Source organism: Jaculus jaculus, chromosome 1 (genome assembly GCF_020740685.1).
Source record: "Jaculus jaculus isolate mJacJac1 chromosome 1, mJacJac1.mat.Y.cur, whole genome shotgun sequence".
NCBI lineage: Eukaryota > Metazoa > Chordata > Mammalia > Rodentia > Dipodidae > Jaculus > Jaculus jaculus.
In genome coordinates this window covers 272,976,846-272,996,757 of record NC_059102.1, presented here as the reverse complement: position 1 = coordinate 272,996,757, position 19,912 = coordinate 272,976,846, and the positions used below count along the sequence as shown (strand labels likewise).

The 19,912-nt window shown below is 49.9% G+C and overlaps 1 protein-coding gene and 1 pseudogene across 3 annotated transcripts; one reads left to right on the top strand and one right to left on the bottom strand.

Annotated features, from left to right (window-relative positions):
• Positions 1-930: 930 nt before the first annotated feature.
• Positions 931-19,051, bottom strand: LOC101616227 (C-type lectin domain family 18 member A). 3 transcript variants are annotated; one of them, XM_004659573.3, is made up of 12 exons: positions 18,638-19,049; positions 17,986-18,077; positions 16,432-16,671; positions 7,575-7,672; positions 6,991-7,112; positions 6,723-6,830; positions 5,458-5,550; positions 4,070-4,176; positions 3,275-3,404; positions 2,849-2,945; positions 1,797-1,888; positions 931-1,290 (listed from the first exon to the last, which is right to left on the bottom strand). In XM_004659573.3, the coding sequence occupies exons 1-12, from the start codon at positions 18,852-18,854 to the stop codon at positions 1,253-1,255; spliced, it is 1,434 nt and encodes a 477-aa protein (XP_004659630.2). In that variant the 5' UTR covers positions 18,855-19,049; the 3' UTR covers positions 931-1,252. The 3 variants fall into 3 exon arrangements, with proteins under 3 accessions (XP_004659630.2, XP_045013849.1, XP_045013843.1); XM_045157914.1 differs by lacking the exon at positions 16,432-16,671 and having other exon boundaries at positions 18,638-19,051; XM_045157908.1 differs by lacking the exon at positions 5,458-5,550 and having other exon boundaries at positions 18,638-19,048.
• LOC105944079 lies at positions 11,442-12,018 on the top strand (annotated as a pseudogene).
• Positions 19,052-19,912: the final 861 nt, after the last annotated feature.

The window sequence follows — 19,912 nt, the reverse complement described above, 5'->3', positions numbered from 1 at the left end:
TAGACACTGAAAGCATTATAGTTGGCCAGCCAGGTCAAATAAGCCAACGGGTACAATAGTGGTATGTCTGTTATGGGGTATGGTAGTTTGATTCAGGTGTCCCCCATAAACTTAGGTGTTCTGAATGCTAAGTTCCCAGCTGATGGAGATTTGGGAATTAATGTCTCCTGGAGGGAGTGTATTGTTGGGGGTGGGCTTATTGGTATTATAGCCAGTTTCCCCATGCCAGTGTTTGGCACACCCTACTGTTGCTGTGGTCCACCTTATGTTGGCCAGGGTGTGATGTCCACCCTCTGCTCATGCTATTGTTTCCCCCTGCCATCATGGAGCTTCCCCTCAAGCCTGTAAGCCAAACTAAACCTCTTTTTCCCAGAAGCTGCTCTTGGTTGGGTGATTTCTACCAGCAATGCAAACCGGACTGCAACAGTAAAGTGGTACCAGAAGTGGGGTTGCTGCTAAACACCTGACTATGTGGCTTCAGCCTTTTTGGAGCTGATTTTCAAGAGGAAAGTGGAAGGAGTTGAAACCTTAGTCTAAGAGATGCCTTACAGTGCTGTAAGTACAGTTTGATGGACTATTCTGGTCAGAACTATGGACTGTGAGGTTTGGCTCATAAGGGTGAGAAAGAGCTGTACTTGGACTGGGAAGCTTGCTCTTGGAAACTGAAGAAGGAGGACTGCTGTGAACCAGAGGACAGCCTGGGATACATAGCCAGACCCTGTCTCAAAAAAACCAACGTACTAAACAAACAAACATACTGCCCTTTAATCCCAGGCCTCGGGAGGCAGAGGTAGGAGGACTGCTGTGAGTTCAAGGGCAGCCTGGGACTACAGGTGAGTTCTAGGTCAGTCTGGGCTAGAGTGAGACCCTACCTCAAAAAGCCAAAAGCAAACAACAAGACAAAGCTTGAGCCATTGCAAACCCAGATAATTAAAAAATTCATTTAATCCTTTACAAGACAACTATCTGGAAACCTCCAGCTGCCCCAGAAGGTTTGGCCCAGACGCTGGACAGCAGCTCTTCTGCTCAGTGTTTCACAGAACCCATCGTCCCAGTCAGAAGCAGGCAGAGGGTCGCTGTCTCTCTTCTTCCTGCGCCAGGCTCCCTGGGTCTACCCCTGCAGCCGCACTCTCGCCCTGTGCCCAGCATCCAGCATTGTGCAAAGATGGAGACCTCTTTGGAACGTCGGACATGTGGTCCTAGCCTGGCCCTTGTGCGCTCAGGGGCTGGCAGGAAAGCTGCCTGGCCAGGCTTAGGGCCCTGGATCCCACCGGGAAATGTGCTCCTGAGCTGAAAAGGAAGCAGAAAAGGAGAGGGCCTGTGGGTGGCGTCGACAGTCCTGGGGTGGGGACCCTGCTGCACTCATCTGGAAGGACCTGTGGCCATGGTTCCTTGTGGAACTATAAACTTTTCAGCAAGAGGATGCTGGGAGCTAATGCTGGGCTAGGTTTCACCTCTGCCCTTCCTCATAGATGACTGGGCTCTAGGCAATTGAGGGATTACATTAAGGGCTCTGACAGTAAGCTCCACAGGAGGTAGTTTTCATAATAGGAGCAGAGGAACCTTAGAAAATTCCTCAGCAAGATGTGGTTCGGTGGTTTATCCAGTGTTTGCGTGGACTTGCTGTGGGCCTCAGCTAACCATACATACAAGTCACTGAGCAAGACATCCTCTGTGGCCCTGTATGCTCAGATCCACTCTGTGCCTATGATTTGAGTATTGTAGCAGCCTGGGACAGGCCATAAGTACCCCAGGGGACAGGAATCAGAGAAAGGAAGCCAAGGGAGGGGTCTCACCAAACTGGCAAATGTAACGGTTTCGAGTTTTACAGCGTTGATCATTCCAGTTGAAGGCAGCAGATGCCTGTAGCTCCACACAGTTGCTAAACCTGTGGGACCAGGATAGTGGATGCTTGGGTGAAGGAAATAAATCCGGAGTCTAGAAGCATCTTAAACCCCTCCATCCCATTGGGCCATAAGTATCAGTGAGGCCCAGATTCTTCCACCTGAAGTTGGGGTTGCTAGGAGCCATCCCATCCCATGTGTCCTTTGTACTAAGAGCTCTTCTTAGGAAACTAGGAATACCTCAAGGAACTCCCTTGTGTAGCACTTAACTACACCAGTCAGTGGGAAAGGACAGGCCCATAAGCTACCACCCCAGCAAGAGCCTAGTCAGGCCTGGCTGCCAGCACTTAGTGCTGGGGAAAATACTTGGAGCCCCTTGTGGCCATATAAACTCCTCACTTCCACCCTTGCTATGGACTTTGGAGACCAGGGCAAGGCCACCTAACCAGAGGGTTCTTCGTACAGGACAGCTGGTGGTTAAGCTGATGGATATGTGTGTGGACACAGTGGATATGTGTATGTGTGGTGGGTGCCAGAATTGGTATATTAATGCAGATACAGGTCAAGAGAGGTGGCAGAGGGAAGGACAAGTGGACATAACTGATGAAAGGTGGCGCATGCCTTTAATCCCAGCACTGGAGTGGCTGAGGTAGGAGGATCACTGTGAGTTCAAGGCCAGCCTGGGACTACAACGTGAATTCCAGGTCAGCCTGGGCTAGAGTGAGACCCGACCTTGAAAACAAACAAACAAACAAAAAAAACAGAGGAAAGGACAATGCGGGGAAATCGGCAATGACAGGTGGATGACAGTTTCTTGAGCCCCTCTTGTATGTTGTGTCTCCTGTACCTCCCTCACCTCAATCCTGAGAGCTTGAACCAGTCGGGCTCAGGTGTTCCTGGCACCTGGTACCAAGTAAAGCCCAGAGCCTCTGAGGCTGGGAAGCTCAGCCAAGCAGACCCAGGTGGAAAGCAGGCCCAGAGGAACATGGGCACCCCAGACTCACCCCTGGTTGTCTGGCTGCCCAAAGGCAAAACTGGTGAAAGACTGGTGTTCCCCAGTAGTCCAGCGGAAGGCGTCCTTAGATGGCTTATAGGTGAGCCCTGAGCCAGGATAGCTAAGGTTACTCTCCCGCCTGAGAGCCTAGGACCCCAAGAGGAGGAACTGAGCCCAGAAGCCTGTTGCCTAGTGTCTCTGAGGCTCTCAGTTCTTAAACGACACTTCCAAGCAGCCCCAGCAGCCCCCACCCCCTTTCCTACCTTCACCCCTCTTCCCACAAAAGGGGCTAGGCTAGCCCTTCCATGTTCCAGGGCCTCGCCAGACACTTGCTGCACGCCAGTGCTTGCTCAGGGCTGTCACAGCCTATGTCTCCTGGGGCTGTGTGGCTGTCAAGCTCCTCTACTCATCATACTTCCAACCATCAGGCACTCACCAATCCAGAAGTTTCTGGTCTCAAAGTCACTGCCGGTCACTTCGTTGGTTGTCTCCAGGCGGCCCAGGTAGAAGGCGAGGATGTCCTGCACTTTCTGACTCTCGATCTGGGCTAGCACCCCACCTTTTGCCTGTAACTCATACCCCACATCACACTGCGGAGCCTCCAGAGCTCAGGCCGGTCCCTTCTGTCCCTTCTGCTGTTCCACCATGGCCAGGATCCCAAATATATGTGCTGGCCAGGCTGCTGTTACCCCCCCCACACACACACACACAACCCCAACAACCTCAGGCCTCTGAAAATGAGGGTCCTTTTCCTCTCCCTTACTGCTCCCCATTTCTGTCTACATAAGGGTCCAACTGGCAGCCCACAGGCCCAGGCAGGGTCCTGCTCTTGGAAGGGTTTTTGTCTCAATTGCTCAGTGTCTTAAATATATCCAGATTGAGTACCAACATTAATCAAGAGGTGCCAAGGAAAACCTGGGTTTCCTGAGTCCTGGCCACCCTGACCTGGCATTCCTTCACGACAAGCCAGCAGTGGCAGCTGTTATGTCAGGTCAGCCGTTTAGAGAGAGGTGGGTGGGGCCTTGTCCCTGGGAACTTTCCATTATAGGTGGCCTTCTGGCTGCTACGAGCCTTGAGCCTGTGACTCCTGCTCTATCCTAGTGAGGAGAGTGAGGCCATTGTAGAAGAAGAAGGAACTATCCCTTGGTCCAGAGCCATTTTTACTCCATTTGAAATCCTTGAACGGGGCATGGGGGGGGGTGGTCTCTGGAAGGCAGGGGTCAGTCATCACCTGACATTTCATCTTGGCTCCATAGTAGGTATCTGCCTCCGAAGACACCGCGAAGCAGTCTCCATCGATCCTCAGGTCGCAGATGTGGAAAGGAAAGTGCACCTTGGCTGGTTGGAGGTTGGGAGGGAGCCTGAGTCTGAGTGTACTGACCTTAGAATCCACAGAGTCCTTGCCCTCTCCCATTCTGCCAACGACTAAACTCAATGTTCCCCAACCTCTGGTCAACTGCTCCAAACTGGACGTAGGTGGAGGTAAGTAGTGTGCTGGTAAGTATGTAACAATGAGTTCTTTCTTTCCCTCTCTCTCAAAAATAAAATAAAATAAACAGCATTGGGAGGCAGAGGTAGGAGGATTGCCATGAGTTCGAGGTTACCCTAAGACTAAATAGTGAACTTTAGGTCAGCCTGGGCTAGAGCGAGACCCTACCTTGAAGAAAAACAGAACAAACAAACAAACAAAAAAAAAAAAAACAAGCCAGGTGTTGTGGTGCACGCCTTTAATCCCAACACTCTAGAGGCAGAGTTAGGAGGATCACCATGAGTTCGAGGCCATCCTGAGACTACATAGTGAATTCCAGGTCAGTATGGGCTAGAGTGAAACCCTACCTCAAAAAAAAAAAAAAAAAAGCTGGGCGTGGTGGCTCACGCTTTTAATCCCAGCACTTGGGAGGCAGAGGTAGGAGGATCGCTGAGAGTTCGAGGCCACCCTGAGACTACATAGTTAATTCCAGGTCAGCCTGGACCAGAGTGAGACCCTACCTCAAAAAACCAAAAAAACAAAACAAAACAAAAAAATCCAGGGCTGGAGAGATTTCTCAGTGGTTAAGGTGCTTGCCTGCAAAGCCTAAGGACCCAAGCTTGATTTCCCAGTACCCACATAAAGCCAGATACACAAGGTGGCACATGTGTCTGGAGTTCCTTTGCAGTAGCTAGAGCCTTTTACACACCCCTTCTCTCTCTCTCTATCTGCCTCTTTCTCTCACTCTCTCAAATAAATAAGTAAGATCCATAGTTTGTAGGTTTAGTATAAATCCAGTCACGTAACTATCCCCGTGGTGGCGCTAGGGAGATGGCTCACTGTTTGAAGGCACTTGCTTGCAAAGCCTGAAGGCCTGGGTTCAATTCCCTAGTACTCACATAAAGCTGGACACAGAGTGGTGCATGCATCTGGACTTCGTCTGCAACAGCAAGAGACCCTGTGTGCCCTCACACACAACTAAATAAATTATATAAACAAAATACTGCCACAGTGGCCATTCTCAAGCTATTTGATGTCCCTAAATAAGGAGTTGGAAAAAGCTGTGCACTTGGGCTGCTGGGAGCTGGTAGAGTAGGACCCAGCTCCCCACTGAAGGGGGTGCTGGGAGGGGCCTCGGGGGCAGGACTCACTGGCACACCGGGCTCCTCCATAGCCTACGTCGCAGATACAGGAGCACTCCTCTTCCCGGAACCTGCCATGCACACACTGCACGCTGCACCGCACTGTCAGGACAGGGCAGGAGGGCAGACAGGGTGCTCAGCCTCTAGCCACTCGGACCCGACGCTGCCCCCACAGACACCAAACACTTAGGGGTGCCAGCCACACAAGAACACCCTCTCATGAGGGCTCCCAGGTACTCCCACACTTGGCTTCTTTGGCTGGACTCCCATTGCAGAGAGAGAAAGAAATTGGGGTTTGGAAGGTCTAGAGACTGTAACAAGATTCCCCATCTGTTTCCTAATTCCTTTCCACAGCCTGCGGAAGCAAATCTGATTGCAATTTTTTTTTGTTGTTGTTGTTGTTGTTAGTTTTTCGAGGTAGGGTCTCACTCTAGCTCAGGCTAACCTGGAATTTACTATTAGTCTCAGGGTGGCCTTGAACTCACAACAATTCTCCCCGAGTGTTGGGATTTAAAGGCTTGTGCCACCATGCCCAGCTTTGATTGCATGTTTATTTTATTTATTTTGTTGTTGTTGTGTGGTTTTTCGAGGTAGAGCCTCACTCTAGCCCAGGCTGACCTGGATTTCACTATGTGGTCTCAGGGTGGCCTTGAACTCACGGCGATCCTCCTACCTCCACCTCCAGAGTGCTGGGATTAAAGGCCTGCGCCAACACGCCTGGCCTTGATTGCATGCTTTTTTTTTTTTTTTTTTTTTGAGGTAGGGTCTCACTCTAGCCCAGGCTGACCTGGAATTCACTATGTAGTCTCAGGGTGGCCTCGAACTCACAACGATCCTCCTACCTCTGCCTCCCAGGTGCTGGGATTAAAGGTGTGCGCCACCACACCCGGCTCATTGCATGCTTTTAAAGACAGTTAAAGACAGTTCTTCACTGTAGCTAGAACTCACAGCAATTCTCCTGCCTCAGCCTCTCAAGTGCTAGGATTATAGGCATGTGGCCACCATGCTCAACTTGCATTTTGAGTCTCTGCATAGCTCAAGGTGTGGCACACAGCTGGCGCTGGATGAGTGCTTGTGGACCGAATACACACAGTGCGGAGCTCCACTGAGGTCACGATCAGCACCCAATCCGCTTGGGACGCCCTCAGAACACTCTGAATCTGCAGCCACCACCAACCGCCACCTCCACCGCACCAGCCCCAGGACAAACCAAAGCACAAGGGCGTGCCCACCCAGATGCTCCTCATCCCCTGAGAGTGGTGCTCGGTCCTTACCTTGACAGTATTTCCCTGTGTAGCCAGGGGGACAGTGGCAGTGACAGGTGCTGACATTGAGATATCCGTGATTCCGGCAGCTCACGCGACATGGGTTTCGGGGGACCTCTAGTCACACGAAGCAAGAACTTTGAGAAAGGCTCTCTTCCTGGGTGCCAGGGCATCTGGGACAGCCCCTCATACTGCTGCCCTCCCACCCTAGGGTGACCATTCCGAGCCCTCCTGTGCCTGCTGCTCCGGGGGGAGACAGGTAGCGAGCGTTACTCACCGCACAGTCCCCCTGCATGGTCCCAGGCCTTGAAGCAGCCCGAGACTCTGGCTGTGCAGAGCGAACACCAGGCACCCTGCTTATAGGGGGCGATGGTCTTCCCGTTCACCTCCCAGTTGCCTCTGTGAGAGCAGGCATCGGGGTTCTGTAAGAGCCTGGCTTTGAGCAGGATGGGGGGGGGGGAGAGGGGGCAAGGCTGGGGCGGGGCCTTGGGCAGGGAAGGGGCTTTGGGCAAGGTACAGGGGGGCCCTTGCTGCCTGGTGCCCCTCTGGCACCTCTAGTCCAGCCAGGGAGGCTGGGAGCAGCAGGGGAATCTGCTAGGAAAGGAAAAGATGACTTTTTCGAGAGTCTTGAGCAAATTCTCCCAGAGCTGGGTCACGCTTCCAGAGGAAGGGGCAGCCAAAAGACAAGCGTGGCCAGAACTTTTGCTTCCTCTCCCTTTCCTCCTCTTTCCCCTCCCACCGAGGGTGCAGACCAGGGGGAGCAAAGGCCTTCCTAGTGGCGGGGTGCACATTTCTCCTTGGGTGAAGGAACCCCCGCCCCTATCCTTGGGCCACCTCCGAGCCCAGGGCGAGGGCACTTACCCAGGGGAGTAGGCACAGACAAAGGCTTCCATGGTTGCTTGGCCCAGAGAGCACAGATGCCGCCCACAGCCCAGGAGGCTGGAGGTGGCCCACGCGAGCTGCAGAGGACACAACAGCTCAGAAGCCCCGCAAGGCTACCAACGCTTCAGTGTTGAGCCCCGCAGCACAGGGAATGCACATCTGGGGAAGGAGGCTGCAGCTTCGGCTTTTGTCCAGGCAGACAGCTCGTGCACCTCCCTTGGGGCCCTCAGGAGCGGCAGCCCGGCTAGGCAGGGTCGTTAGAATGGTGGGGAAGCTTTCTAGGCAGACGAGGAGTGGAAGATGAAGAGTAGGAGCTGCTGAACGGAGGGGGTTGTGGGCAGGTGGCCAACAGCGGCAAAAGATTTTGACATGAACAGCCTCATGTTCGATTGTACATCCCTTAAATTCTCCCTACACCAGCCCCCCCGCCCCAGGCGGCCAGGCTGACCTGGAATTCACTATACTCTCAGGGTGGCCTCAAACCCATGGTTGATCCTCCTGCCTCTGCCTTCCAAGTGCTGGGATTAAAGGCATATGCCGTCATGCCTGGCTATAGCTATCTTTGTATTTGTGTAATATTTTATTTATTTATTTTTGTTTTTTCAAGGTAGGATCTCACCCTAGCCCAGGCTGACCTGCAATTCACCATGTTGTCTCAGAGTAGCCTCAAACTCATGGCAATCCTCCTGCTTCTGCCTCCTAAATGCTGGGATTAAAGGTGTGAGCCACCATGGCCAGTTTATTTATTTATTTGAGAGAGAAAGAGAGAGAGATGGAGAGAATTCGCATGCCAGGGCCTCCACCCACTGCAAACAAACTCCAGATGCATGCACCACCCTGTGCATCTGGCTTTATATGGGTATTGTGGAATCAAACCTGGGTCCTTGGGATTTGCAGGCAAGCATCTTTACCCACTACGCCATCTCTCCAGCCCTAACTATCTTTTTAAAAAGCTGTTTATGGGCTGGAGAGATGGCTTAGCGGTTAAGGCACTTGCCTGTGAAGCCTAAGGACCCATGTTTGACTCTCCAGATCCCACGTAAGCCAGACACTCAAGGGTGAGGCAAGCATAAGGTTGTACATGCCCACTAGGTGATGCAGGCATCTGAAGTTCAATTGCAGTGGCTGAGGCCCTGGCATGCCAATTCTATCTCTCTCCTTCTGTCTCTAAAATAAATAAATATAAGTATATATTTATTTACATGCATTTGTGTGTGTGCACATGTGTTCATGTGTGTGAGCATTTCAGGGTCTCTTGCCACTGCAAACAAACTCCAGAGACATGTGTCACCATAATACTTTTTTTAAAAAAGGATTATTTATTTATTAGAGATGGTGGGAGGGGAGAGAAAGTGAATGGGCACAACAGGGCCTCCAGCCACTGCAAATGAACTCCAGATGCATTGCCACCTTGTGCATCTGGTTTATGTGGGACCTGGAGAATTGAACCTGGATCCTTCGCTTTCACAGGCATATGCCTTAACCGCTAAGCCATCTCTCCAGCCCCATACTTTTTTTTTTTGTTTTCTTTTGGAGGCAGGGTCTCACTCTAGCCCAAGCTGACCTGGAACTCCCAACTATTCTCCTACCTCTGCTCCCGAGTGCTGGGATTGAAGGCTGTGTGCCACCACACTCTGATTTTTGGATATGGGTTTTTTAAACTTAGATCTAAAAAGTCTTAAAATCAATGACCACTTGAAATAGTATAAATGGTTAAGCCCAGGCTCTTCAGTTGCCACTAAAAATGACAAATAATAGTTCAATCAGCAAAGTGCTTGCCACATGTGATAGCACAAATTTGTAATCCCAGCACTGGGAAGGCAGAGACAGGTGGATCTTGAGGGTTTCTTGGCCAGCCAGTCTAGTTAATTGGTGAGTTCTAGGGAAGCAAGAAATTGTTATCAGAAAATGTAGGCAGACAGCAGCTGAGAGTGGTGGCTCATGTTTTTAAACCCAGTACTGAAGAGGTTCAGGTAGGAGGATTACCATGAGTTTGAGATCAGCCTGAGCTACAGAGTGAGTTCCAGGTCAGCCTGGGCTAGAGTGAGACCCTGCTTCAAAAGACCAAAAATAGGGTTGGAGAGATGGCTGAGACATTAAGGCACTTGTCTGCAAAGCCTAAGAACTCATGTATGAATCTCCAGGTCCCACGTAGCCAGATGTAGTGATGCAAGGGCACAATGTTGCACATGTGCACAAGGAGACACAGGTGTCTGGAGTTCATTCACAGCGGCTGAAGGCCCTGGTGCTCCCATTCTCTCTCTCTCAAAAAATAAAAAAAAAGATATAGAACAACCATAAATAAATAAGTAAATAAATAAGCAAAACAAAAAAAAAAAAGGAGAAAGAGGGGTAGGAGAGATAGCTTAGCAGTTAAGGTGCTTGCTTGCGGAGCCTAAGAACCCAGGTTTAACTCCCCAGAATCTAATGTAAACCAGATGTACATGATGGCACATGCATCTGGAGTTTGTTTTCAATGTCTTGGTGCCATGAGTTCGAGGCCACCCTGAGACTACATAGTTAATTCAAGGTCAGTCTGGGCCAGAGTGAGACCCTACCTCGCAAAACCAAACAATAAATAATTAAATAAATAAATAATAGGGACAAAGAGATGGCTTCTCAGTTAAGGCACTTGCCTGCAAAGCCTAAGGACCCATGTTCGACTCCCCAGATCCCACATAAGCCAGACTCACAAGGGGACGCATGCGCAAGGTCTCACATGCACACAAGGTGGTGCACTTGGAATTCAATTACAGTGGTTGGAGGCCCTGGCATGCCATTTCTTTCTCTCGCTCACTGTCTCATAGAAGAAGGGGGGCTGGAAGGATGGCTTAGCGATTAAGTCGTTTGTCTGCAAAGCCAAAGGACCCAGGCTCCATTCCTCAGGACCCAGTTAGCCAGCTGCACAAGGGGGCGCTCATGTCTGGAGTTCATTTGCAGTGGAGGCCCTGGCGCGCCCATTTTCTTTCTCTCCCTCTTTCTCTGTCAAGCAAATAAATAAATAAAAATAATTTTTTTAAAGGCACTTGCCTGCGAAGCCTAAGAACTTTGAATCTCCAGATCTCAAGTAGCCCCAGGCAGTGACGCAAGCATGCAATGTTGCAGATGCACCACAAGGTGGCGCACGCATCTGGCGTTTGTTCATAGCAGCTGAAGACCCTGGCACGCCCATTTTCTCTCTTTCACAAAATAATAAAATAATTTTTAGAAAGAGGGAATTACCATGGGATATTGTTTACAATTATGGTACTTGTCAATAAAAAAAAGGAAAGAAAAAGAAAGACCAGTCTGTTGGGATTGTCTCAAAAAAAATAAAATATAAACCGGGAGGGGTGGCGCACGCCTTTAATCCCAGCACTCAGGAGGCAGAGGTAGGAGGACAACCATGAGTTCGAGGCCACCCTGAGACTACATAGTTAATTCCAGGTCAGCCTGGACCAGAGTGAGACCCTACCTCGAAAAACCAAATAATAATAATAATAGTAGCAATAAATAAAATATATGAAAAAAGAGGGCTGGAGAGATGGCTTAGCGGTTAAGCGCTTGCCTGTGAAGCCTAAGGACCCCAGTTCGAGGCTCGGTTCCCCAGGTCCCACGTTAGCCAGATACACAAGGGGGCGCACGCGTCTGGAGTTCGTTTGCAGAGGCTGGAGGCCCTGGCGCACCCATTCTCTCTCTCTCCCTCTATCTGTCTTTCTGTGTCTGTCGCTTTCAAATAAATAAATAAATAAATAAATAAATAAATAAATAAATAAATAAATAAATAAATAAATAATTTAAAAATATATATATATATGAAAAAAGAGAAGGTGGCTGTCATGAAGGCTAGGAGTTCTGAGCTGCTGCATGTTGTGCCCTACGCTGCCCAGACTAGCAAACAGTACAGTCAGGATGGCTAAAGGTGACCCAAGATTCCAATGTGTCTGCCTATGCCTTCTTTGTGCAGACTTGTAGAGAAGAAAAACCCAGAGGTTCTGTCAATTTTGCAGAATTTTCCAAAAAGTGCTCTGAAAGGTGGAAGGCAATGTCAAGCAAGGAGAAATCCAAGTTTGATGAAATGGCGAAGGCGGATAAAGTGTGCTATGATCGGGAAATGAAAGATTATGGACCAGCTAAAGGAAGCAAAGAGAAAAAGGACCCCAGTGCCCCAAAAAGACCACCTGGATTTTTCCTATTCTGCTCAGAATTCCATCCCAAGATCAAATCCACAAACCCTGGCATCTCTATTGGAGATATGGCCAAGAAGCTGGGTGAGATGTGGAATAGCTTAAGTGACAGCGAGAAGCAGCCATACAGCCAGCCCCGAGGCAGCCAAACTACAGCAGAAGTACGAGAAGACTGTTAAGTCCAAAGGGAAGTTTGATGGCCCAAGGGTCTCACCAAAGTTGCCCGGAAAAAGGTGGAAGAGGAAGACAAAGAGTGAGTTTATCTGTCTCCTTGTGAATACCTCAGAGTAGGGAGCACCATGATTGACATATCGCACATTGGAGCCATGTCTATGGCCCTCATTAGATTTTATTTATTTATTTATCTATTTATTTATTTATTTGGCAGAGAAAGAGGGGGGGAGAGAGAGAGAGAGAGAGAGAGAGAGAGAGAGAGAGAGAGAATGGGCGTGTCAGAGCTTCCAGGAACTGCAAAGAAACTCCAGATGCGTGAGCCCCCTTGTGCATTTGGCCAAAGTGGGTTCTGGGGAACCGAACCTGGGTCCTTTGGCTTTGCAGGCAAACGCCTTAACCGCTAAGCCATCCCTCCATTCCCTCATTAGGTTTAATTACAAAACTTGATCATGATCACATTGTAGTCTCTCAGTGTCAATGATTTACATGAAGTGGCCCATGGGTGTTTGAAGCACCCTGAAACTGTATCAAAGTTGTACATATTTCCTAGCAATTTTTTTCCCCAGTGCTGGGATTAAAGGCATGTGCCACCACGCCTGGCTCTTTTTTAAAATAAATTTTCTTTTTTTATATTATTTATTATTTGAGAGAGAGGAAGAGGCAGAGAGAAAGAGAGAATGGGCACATCAGGGTTTACAGCCACTGCAAACAAAACTCCAGACACTTACAACCCTTTGTGTGTCTGGGTTACGTGGGTCCTGAGGAATCGAACGAGGGTCCTTAAGCTTCGCAGGCAAACATTTTAACCACTAAGCCATTTCCCCAGCCCTATTTCTTTTTCTTTCTTTCTTTCTTTCTTTCTTTCTTTCTTTCTTTCTTTCTTTTCTTTCTTTCTTTTTCTTTTTCTTTTTCTTTTTCTTTCTTTTTTTTGAGGTAGGGTTTTACTCTAGTCCAGGCTGACCTGGAGTTCACTATGTAGTCTCAGGGTGGCCCTGAATTCACAGTAATCCTCCTATCTCTGCCTCCTGAGTGCTGGGATTAAAGGCTGTGCCACCACACCCGGCCCTCCAAGCATTTTTTAAAATGAAAGGGTGCTCTCATGTTCTCCTCACTCTGTGCACTTTGCTGTTGGTGTAACAAGGTGTTTGGGGATATTGCTGGCATTTTGCTTTCAGCTTGTAAGGTTAGCTATTTGGTTGTTTTCTAGAAATTCTGAGCTGTCAGCTGTACATATCTATAGTTTGCAAAGGGGACAAACAACTGAGACGAACTCATGATGCACCTTGCATGGTGTGGAGAATGGGTGGGGTGGGAAAGGTGCCTTTTGGAGGAGCTTGTAGCTCAGGGCATGCACTGTGAGGCTGGACCTGTTGATACTGCGGTGAGCATCATTTAGCTTCAGGTTGTCTTGTCTTTGTATATAGTGACTTAGCATTCTGCTGATATTCTTAGTTGTGGGATAGTGGGTGGGGTCTACTGGCATGAGAAAAAGTGTTTGGAGTTTTAAGTGCAGTACATTTTCAAACTTTGTTTCTAAACTAGAACTTGTCTTTATCAACAAAGCAAAAGAACTACTGCATCAATGAAAGTTCAAGGCCCCTCTGTACTTAAACACAATTTGCAACTTTTTGTTATTTTTTTGTAAGGTCACAATGCTGAGTTGTTTATTTATTTTTTTTGAGGCAAGCCCAACAAACTGACTTTTTTTTTTTTTTTTATGCAAGACAGCGAGTGTGAGAGTGTGAGAGAGCACTGGCATGCCAGGACCTCCAGCACTGTTATCAAACTCCAGGTGTATGCACCACCTTGTGTGTCTGGCTTATGTGGGATCTGAAGAGTCAAACATGGGTCTTTAAACTTCATAGGCAAGTGTCTTAACTGCTAATCTCCAACCCTGAGACTTTTTAATTTACTTATTTGAGAGAGAGAGAGAGGGGGGAGGCAAATAGATAGATGAAAGAGAGAAAGAGAGAGAGGATGGACATGCCAGGGCCTCCATCTGCTACAAATGAAGTCCACATGTATGTTCCACCTTGTGCATCAGGCTTTACTTGGGTCCTGGGGAATCAAAAATGGGTCCTTAGGCTTTGCAGGTAAGTGCGTTAATCACTAAGCCATCTCTCCAGCCCTGCTGAGATGTTTTTGAAATTAAATAAACAGTATTGCATTAAAAAAAAAAAAGGAGAAAGAGCTGGGTGTGGTGGCACCTTTAATCCCAACACTTGGGAGGCAGAGGTAGGAGGATCACCATGAGTTTGAGGCCACCCTGAGACTACATAGTGAATTCCAGGTCAGCCTGGGCTACAGCGAGACTCTGCCTTGAAAAACCAAAAAAAAGGAGTGACATTCAAAGTTGTCCTTTGGCCTCCACATTATGCAAAATTACTTGCACCTGCACATACATGAGCACACATTTATACACAACAAAAAGAAATAAAAATGGCCAGGCATGGTGGTGCACACCTTTAATCCCAGCATTTGGGAAGCTAAGGTAGGAGGATCACTGTGAGTTCAAGGGCAGCCTGAGACAAATTCCAGGTCATCTCTACCTCAAAAGATCAAAATAAACAAATAAAAATCAAAACAAAGTGTGGGGAGATGGTTCAGTGGGTAAAAGTGCCTGTTGAGTAAATGTGACTTCAGCTGAGATCCCAAGAGCCCATGGAAAACTGGACACAGCCCTGTGAGTATCTGCAATCCCTACAGTAACATGGAAGACAGAGACTGGAGATTCACCAGAAGCTCATAGCCAGCTAGCCTAGTGTACAGAGCAGTGGCAAACAGCAGAGAGATCCTGCCTCAAGCAAGGTAGAAAGTGAGGCCTGACTACCTGAAAGTATCTTTTAACTTCCAAATGAGTGCTTTGGCATGTGCATGCTCAAATTCACACACGTAAAGACTTGAAAAATTAGCCAGGCATGGTGGTGCATGCTTTTAATCCCAGCACCCAGGAGGCAGAGGTAGGAGGGTCACTGTGAGTTCAAGGCCATCCTGAGACTACATAGTGAATTCTAGGTGAGCCTGGACTAAAGTGAAACCCTACCTCAAAAAAAAAAAAAAAAGAAAGAAAGAAAGAAAGAAAGAGGGAAAAAACAGTGCTGTAAAGATGGCTTAGTGGTTAAGGCAGTTTCCTGCAAAGCCAAAGGACCCAGGTTTGATTCCCCAGGACCCACATAAACCAGATGCACAACATGGCATGTGCATCTGGAGTTTGCAGCAGCTGGAAGCCCTGGTGCGCTCATTCTCTCTCTTTCTCTGCCTCTTTCTCATAAATAAATAAATAAATAAATAAATAAATAAATAAATAAATAAAAAGGTCTGAATATAAAGACCTGAGTTTCATCCCCAGTGCCTACATAAAAAGCCCACGTGGCCACACATGGTTAGCCAATCAAACCAAAACATGAGAAGCGCCAAGTTCAATGAGAGACTCTTTCTCAGGGAAATAAGGTAGAAAAGCAGTAGTGAACAGCTGGTGCTTTCCTCCGGCTTCCACATGCATACATCTGCACATACATGTGCATACACTAACACACACACATACAGCACAAAGTAACAATGACATCAAACTTTTATGGCATACAGCTAAATAAATTCAGAGGGAAACCAGATGTGGTGGCAGATGCCTGTAATCCCAGCCCTGGAGACACTGAAGCAGGAGGATCTCCCTGAGTTAGGCCAGCTTGGGCTGCAGAGTGAGATCCTGCCTCAAACACACCCACACCCACACACATACACACACAAACAGAAGTTGAAAAAACAAGAAAACTGCTGGACATGGTGGCACATACCTTTAATCTCAGCACTGGAAGGCAGAGGTAGGAGGATGGCTGTGAGTTCGAAACCAACCTAGGACTACTGAGTGAGCTCCAAGTCAGCCTGGGCTAGATTGAGACCCCCACCTCATTAAAATTGAAAGAAAGAAAGAAAGAAAGAAGGAGAGAGAGAGAGAGAGAGAGAGAGAGAGAGAGAGAGAAAGAAACAAAGGAAGGAAGGAAGGAGGGAAGAAAGAGAGAGAAAAAGAAAGAAGTTGGAAAAAATAATCTGAGTATTTAGGAGAAAATACATAACCTTCTGAGATTATCCTTGTGGTGGTTTGATTTAGGTGACCCCATAAATTTAGCTATTCTGAATGCTAGGGTCCCAGCTTTTGGCAATCTGGGAATTAACGCCTACACTGGAGACAGTGTATTGTTGGGGGCAGGCTTATGGGTGCTATAGCCAGCTTCCTCTTGCCAGTGTTTGACACACTCTGTTGTGGCTGTTGTCCATCTGATGTTGGCCAGGAGGTGGTGTCCACCCTCTGCTCATGTCATTGTTCTCCCCTGCCATCACAGAGGTTCCCCTTGAGTCTGTAAGCCAAATAAACCTTTTTTTTTTTTTTTTTTTTTTTTTCCTACAAGCTGTTCTTGGTCGGGTGTTTTCTGCCAGCAATGCAAATCTGACTGCAACAACCCTGGCAGCCCATACTTTGGCCTCACCTGAGACACACTCACCTGTGTGTAGTGGGTGCAGGTGGCATTATAGGCACACTCAGCATCTGCGTGACTGTATCGCTGCCCCTCTGCAAACCAGAGGCTGACCACTTCAACAAAGGACGCCAAACCCATGGGGAGTAGCTGCACATTCCAGCCCACCTGTGAGATGGTCCGTGGAACAGGTGCCAGGCTTTGGGCAGGAGTGCCACAGAGAGCTGCCCTGGCTTCAGCTAGTCGGGCCAGGCTCTCGCTCCAGTCCTGGGAGTGGCATAAACAAAGTTATGCTCAGGCAGCCTTTGGGTTAAGGAAGAGGCCATGGGAAATGTGTCCACTCCACACTGCCTGAGTACGTGGGGGTGCCAGTTCACACTGAGCAGGCAGCCATGGTCAAGGGGTTCTGCTTAGCTGCCCAACACTTCCCCTCGCTGCGCAGGAACAGGGGGTCAGGCCAAGCCCTGCGAGCCCTACCAGGTGGGCAGGAAAAGACAGGTGTTTCCCAGAATCGGGCTCTGACCAGGACTGAGCCTCCATCTTGCTGAGTCTTGCACAGACATGCTTAGACCCTACTCAGGGAACAGGCATTGGGCTGGACTTCTGCCGTCATGTTCCCCACCCAGTAAAGTGAGCGTGGGCAGAGCCCAGCTTTGCGGAGGGGTTTTGTATTTTCCTTTAGGGGAAGCTGGCGCTGGCTGTGGTCAGAAGAGCTCTGCTGCTCTCACCTGGCCAAATGTGATTTTCCAAGCCCTGTCTGCTGTGTCAGGGTCCTGGGCCAGTAACACTTACTACCAAGCATTACAGCTAGAAGCACCTTGGCTGCCTAGGACCTGGGCCCAGGGAGTCACAGAGCCACAGGAGGCAAGGAAAGGGGAGGAAGGCAGACCCCACTTGCCCTTCCCCCATCTCCTGGGAAACTGACCCCAGAGTTCTCAAGGTCGCCACCCACTATGGCTGCCAGCCTCAGAGGAGTTTATGGGAGGCAGCCATGGGGAACCCTGCCTGCTGCCCCTACCCATCTCTCCCTGGCTCCCTGGCCCGATTCATGGGCCAGGACTGATTTCTGAGCTCCAACACCGCAGCTCTGGCCCGTGGGAAATCCTACCCTCGGCCCTGGCTCAGTAAGTGAATGAGCTGGAACTCAGGAGTGCCCCCCCCCATAGTTGCCCAGACAGATGCTGTCCCACACAAGCCCCTCTGCAGCCCATGGAGACTCTTCTCCCTCCCTGTTCCCCACCTCTTCCTTTCTGCTGGACTCCTTTGTACAGCTATTCTTCCCTGGACGATGGGATCCCGGCTTCCATATTTCTGGGTCTCCGTGGCAACAGGATGCCAGGGCTGGCCCAAGGACCACTTTGAGGCCAGGGTGAAGCCCTGAGGGGCCTGACCTCCTACACCGAGGCCCTCCTTGCAAAGGGAGAAAACCACACACACATTCACACCCTAACCCTCACCCTTCCCCCAGTAGCCAGGACCATGGTTCCCCAGGTAGAAGGAGGCCTCCTGAATCCTACTTGAGACTGACAGGGTCCCCGTAGCTACCCTCTGATAGCGTTGGGATTGGAAAGCAATACTCACCATTCTCCGCATGTTGGCGGCGGGGGGCTGGACCTGGCTGCGCAGGCGGTTGTGCAGGGAAAGCACCAAGAAACTCTCCTTCCTGCTCAGGGCTGAGAGCCAGGAGAGAAGGTCGGGCCACAGGGCAGTGGGAGCTGGGATATCCCCATGGCCTGGTGACAGTGCTACCCCACCCTAAGGATATAGACCTGAGATGTACAGGAGGGTGTTCGGCACACGGGTGGAGGCAGAAAAGGGGATGAAGATAGGGGTGGAGGTGGAGCGAGACCAGACAGAAAGCAGTGCTGTAGCTGACTGTTGGAGCATTGGGGGGCGGGGGGAGGGATGTTGGAGGAAACGAGGGACCCACACCTTGGCTGGAAGCACCCTTGTCTGGGGTTCCTCTCTGCCATGTTACCTCTTCTGAGGCTAAATGTTGCAGCCAGGATTCTTTCTTCACCCCGCCCCAAGACCCATCCCCTTTATCCCTCTTCCTCACCAGTCTCAGCATTCCTCCACAATATCCCCTGGATGGTCCTGGGGGACCCCTCATCACATTACATCAACACAACCCAGGGCTCAGGCCTGGGACCTGCTTCCCAGAAGTCCTTTGGTACCCCTCTGCAGGCTTATCATGTCACCTCACCTCTGTCTTGGCCCAGGTGTCCCTTACCTTGGGGTGTTGGAGCCTGCTCAGGCACCTGGAGTGGCTGCACCTCTGCCCAGGCAATGCCAAGGAGAGCCAGAAGCGCAAGCAGGAGACCAGGCCGGTGGCGCTGGCCTCCCAGCCAGACAGAGGGCTCTGGCTGCAGCATGGGCCTGTCCAGTGCTGCAGGCACGGCCTTAAGCAGCCTTCCAGCTAGTTTCCCAGGCTGGACGAAGCTATTCATAATCCCAAGGAGTCCGGCTTGGCTGCCAGACAAAAGGAAGAGGCTGGTAAGTAATCAGTGTGTCCAGAGATCCTCCCCTTGGTGGCGTTGGCTTGAAAAGAGACATATAGCTCTCTTAGATTTTCTCTGTACTCTGACTTCTGAGTCTGGCCAGCCTGACCCACCAACAGCAGGCAGAGCAGTGTGCACTGACCCCGTGGCCCCTGCTAATCATTGTAGGATTATTAGCACCCTTGGGGAGCCACTAGAGACCCCGCTGATTGGCCCACAGACATTCCAGGGCTGCGGATTAGTAAGCAATGACTGTACCCTGGCTGGGACAGTGTTTTCTAAGCCCAAGGGCAGCTCCTACTCCCCAGCCTCAGTCCTGGGGAGAAGGCCTTGGCTGTAGGTTCTGTGGGGTCAGCGGGAACTGGGCAAGAACCCAAGGGAGTTCTTTCCTTTCTTGTGAAGTTCATCCCAACCCCCAGCCATGAATTAAACATGGCCAGGAGGTAACTATACACCCGACAGGTGCTCCTGGTGGGAATCATAAGGGAGTAGACTGGGGCTGCACCTTAGGGAAGAAAGGGCTGCCTTATGGAAGTTTTATCTGGGAAAGATGGTGGAGCAGGGCGCCAAGGCCAGCCCTGGCACCCATTACCCTTACTCACGTGACTGCAGGCCAGGAAAGGGCAAAGCAAGTGGAGAGGAGAGTATGTGACACATGCCCTTGCTGGGAATAAGCCTGCTCTAGACAAACAGGCCACAGTGTAGCAGGAGGACAGCAAATTGCCAAGGTGTCTGGGGCCTGGTTGAGGTCTACGTAATTCCATGGGAATCACCGAAGGAGATCTGTACTGCAGCCAAATCAAAGGCTGGCCTATAAGCCACCGCCAGATGCCCACATTCCTCTCAGGGCAGATCAAAGGTTATTCAGCCATCCTAAAGAACAGCCTTACAGGCCAGCCACTTCTTCCTTTTGAAGTGCGTATGGCCCCTGGCCCCAAGCCAGCACTCTCTCAGGTCTGGGTGCCACTTCTGTGGAAGTGCCGCTGAGGTGCATGTGGGCTGCTTGG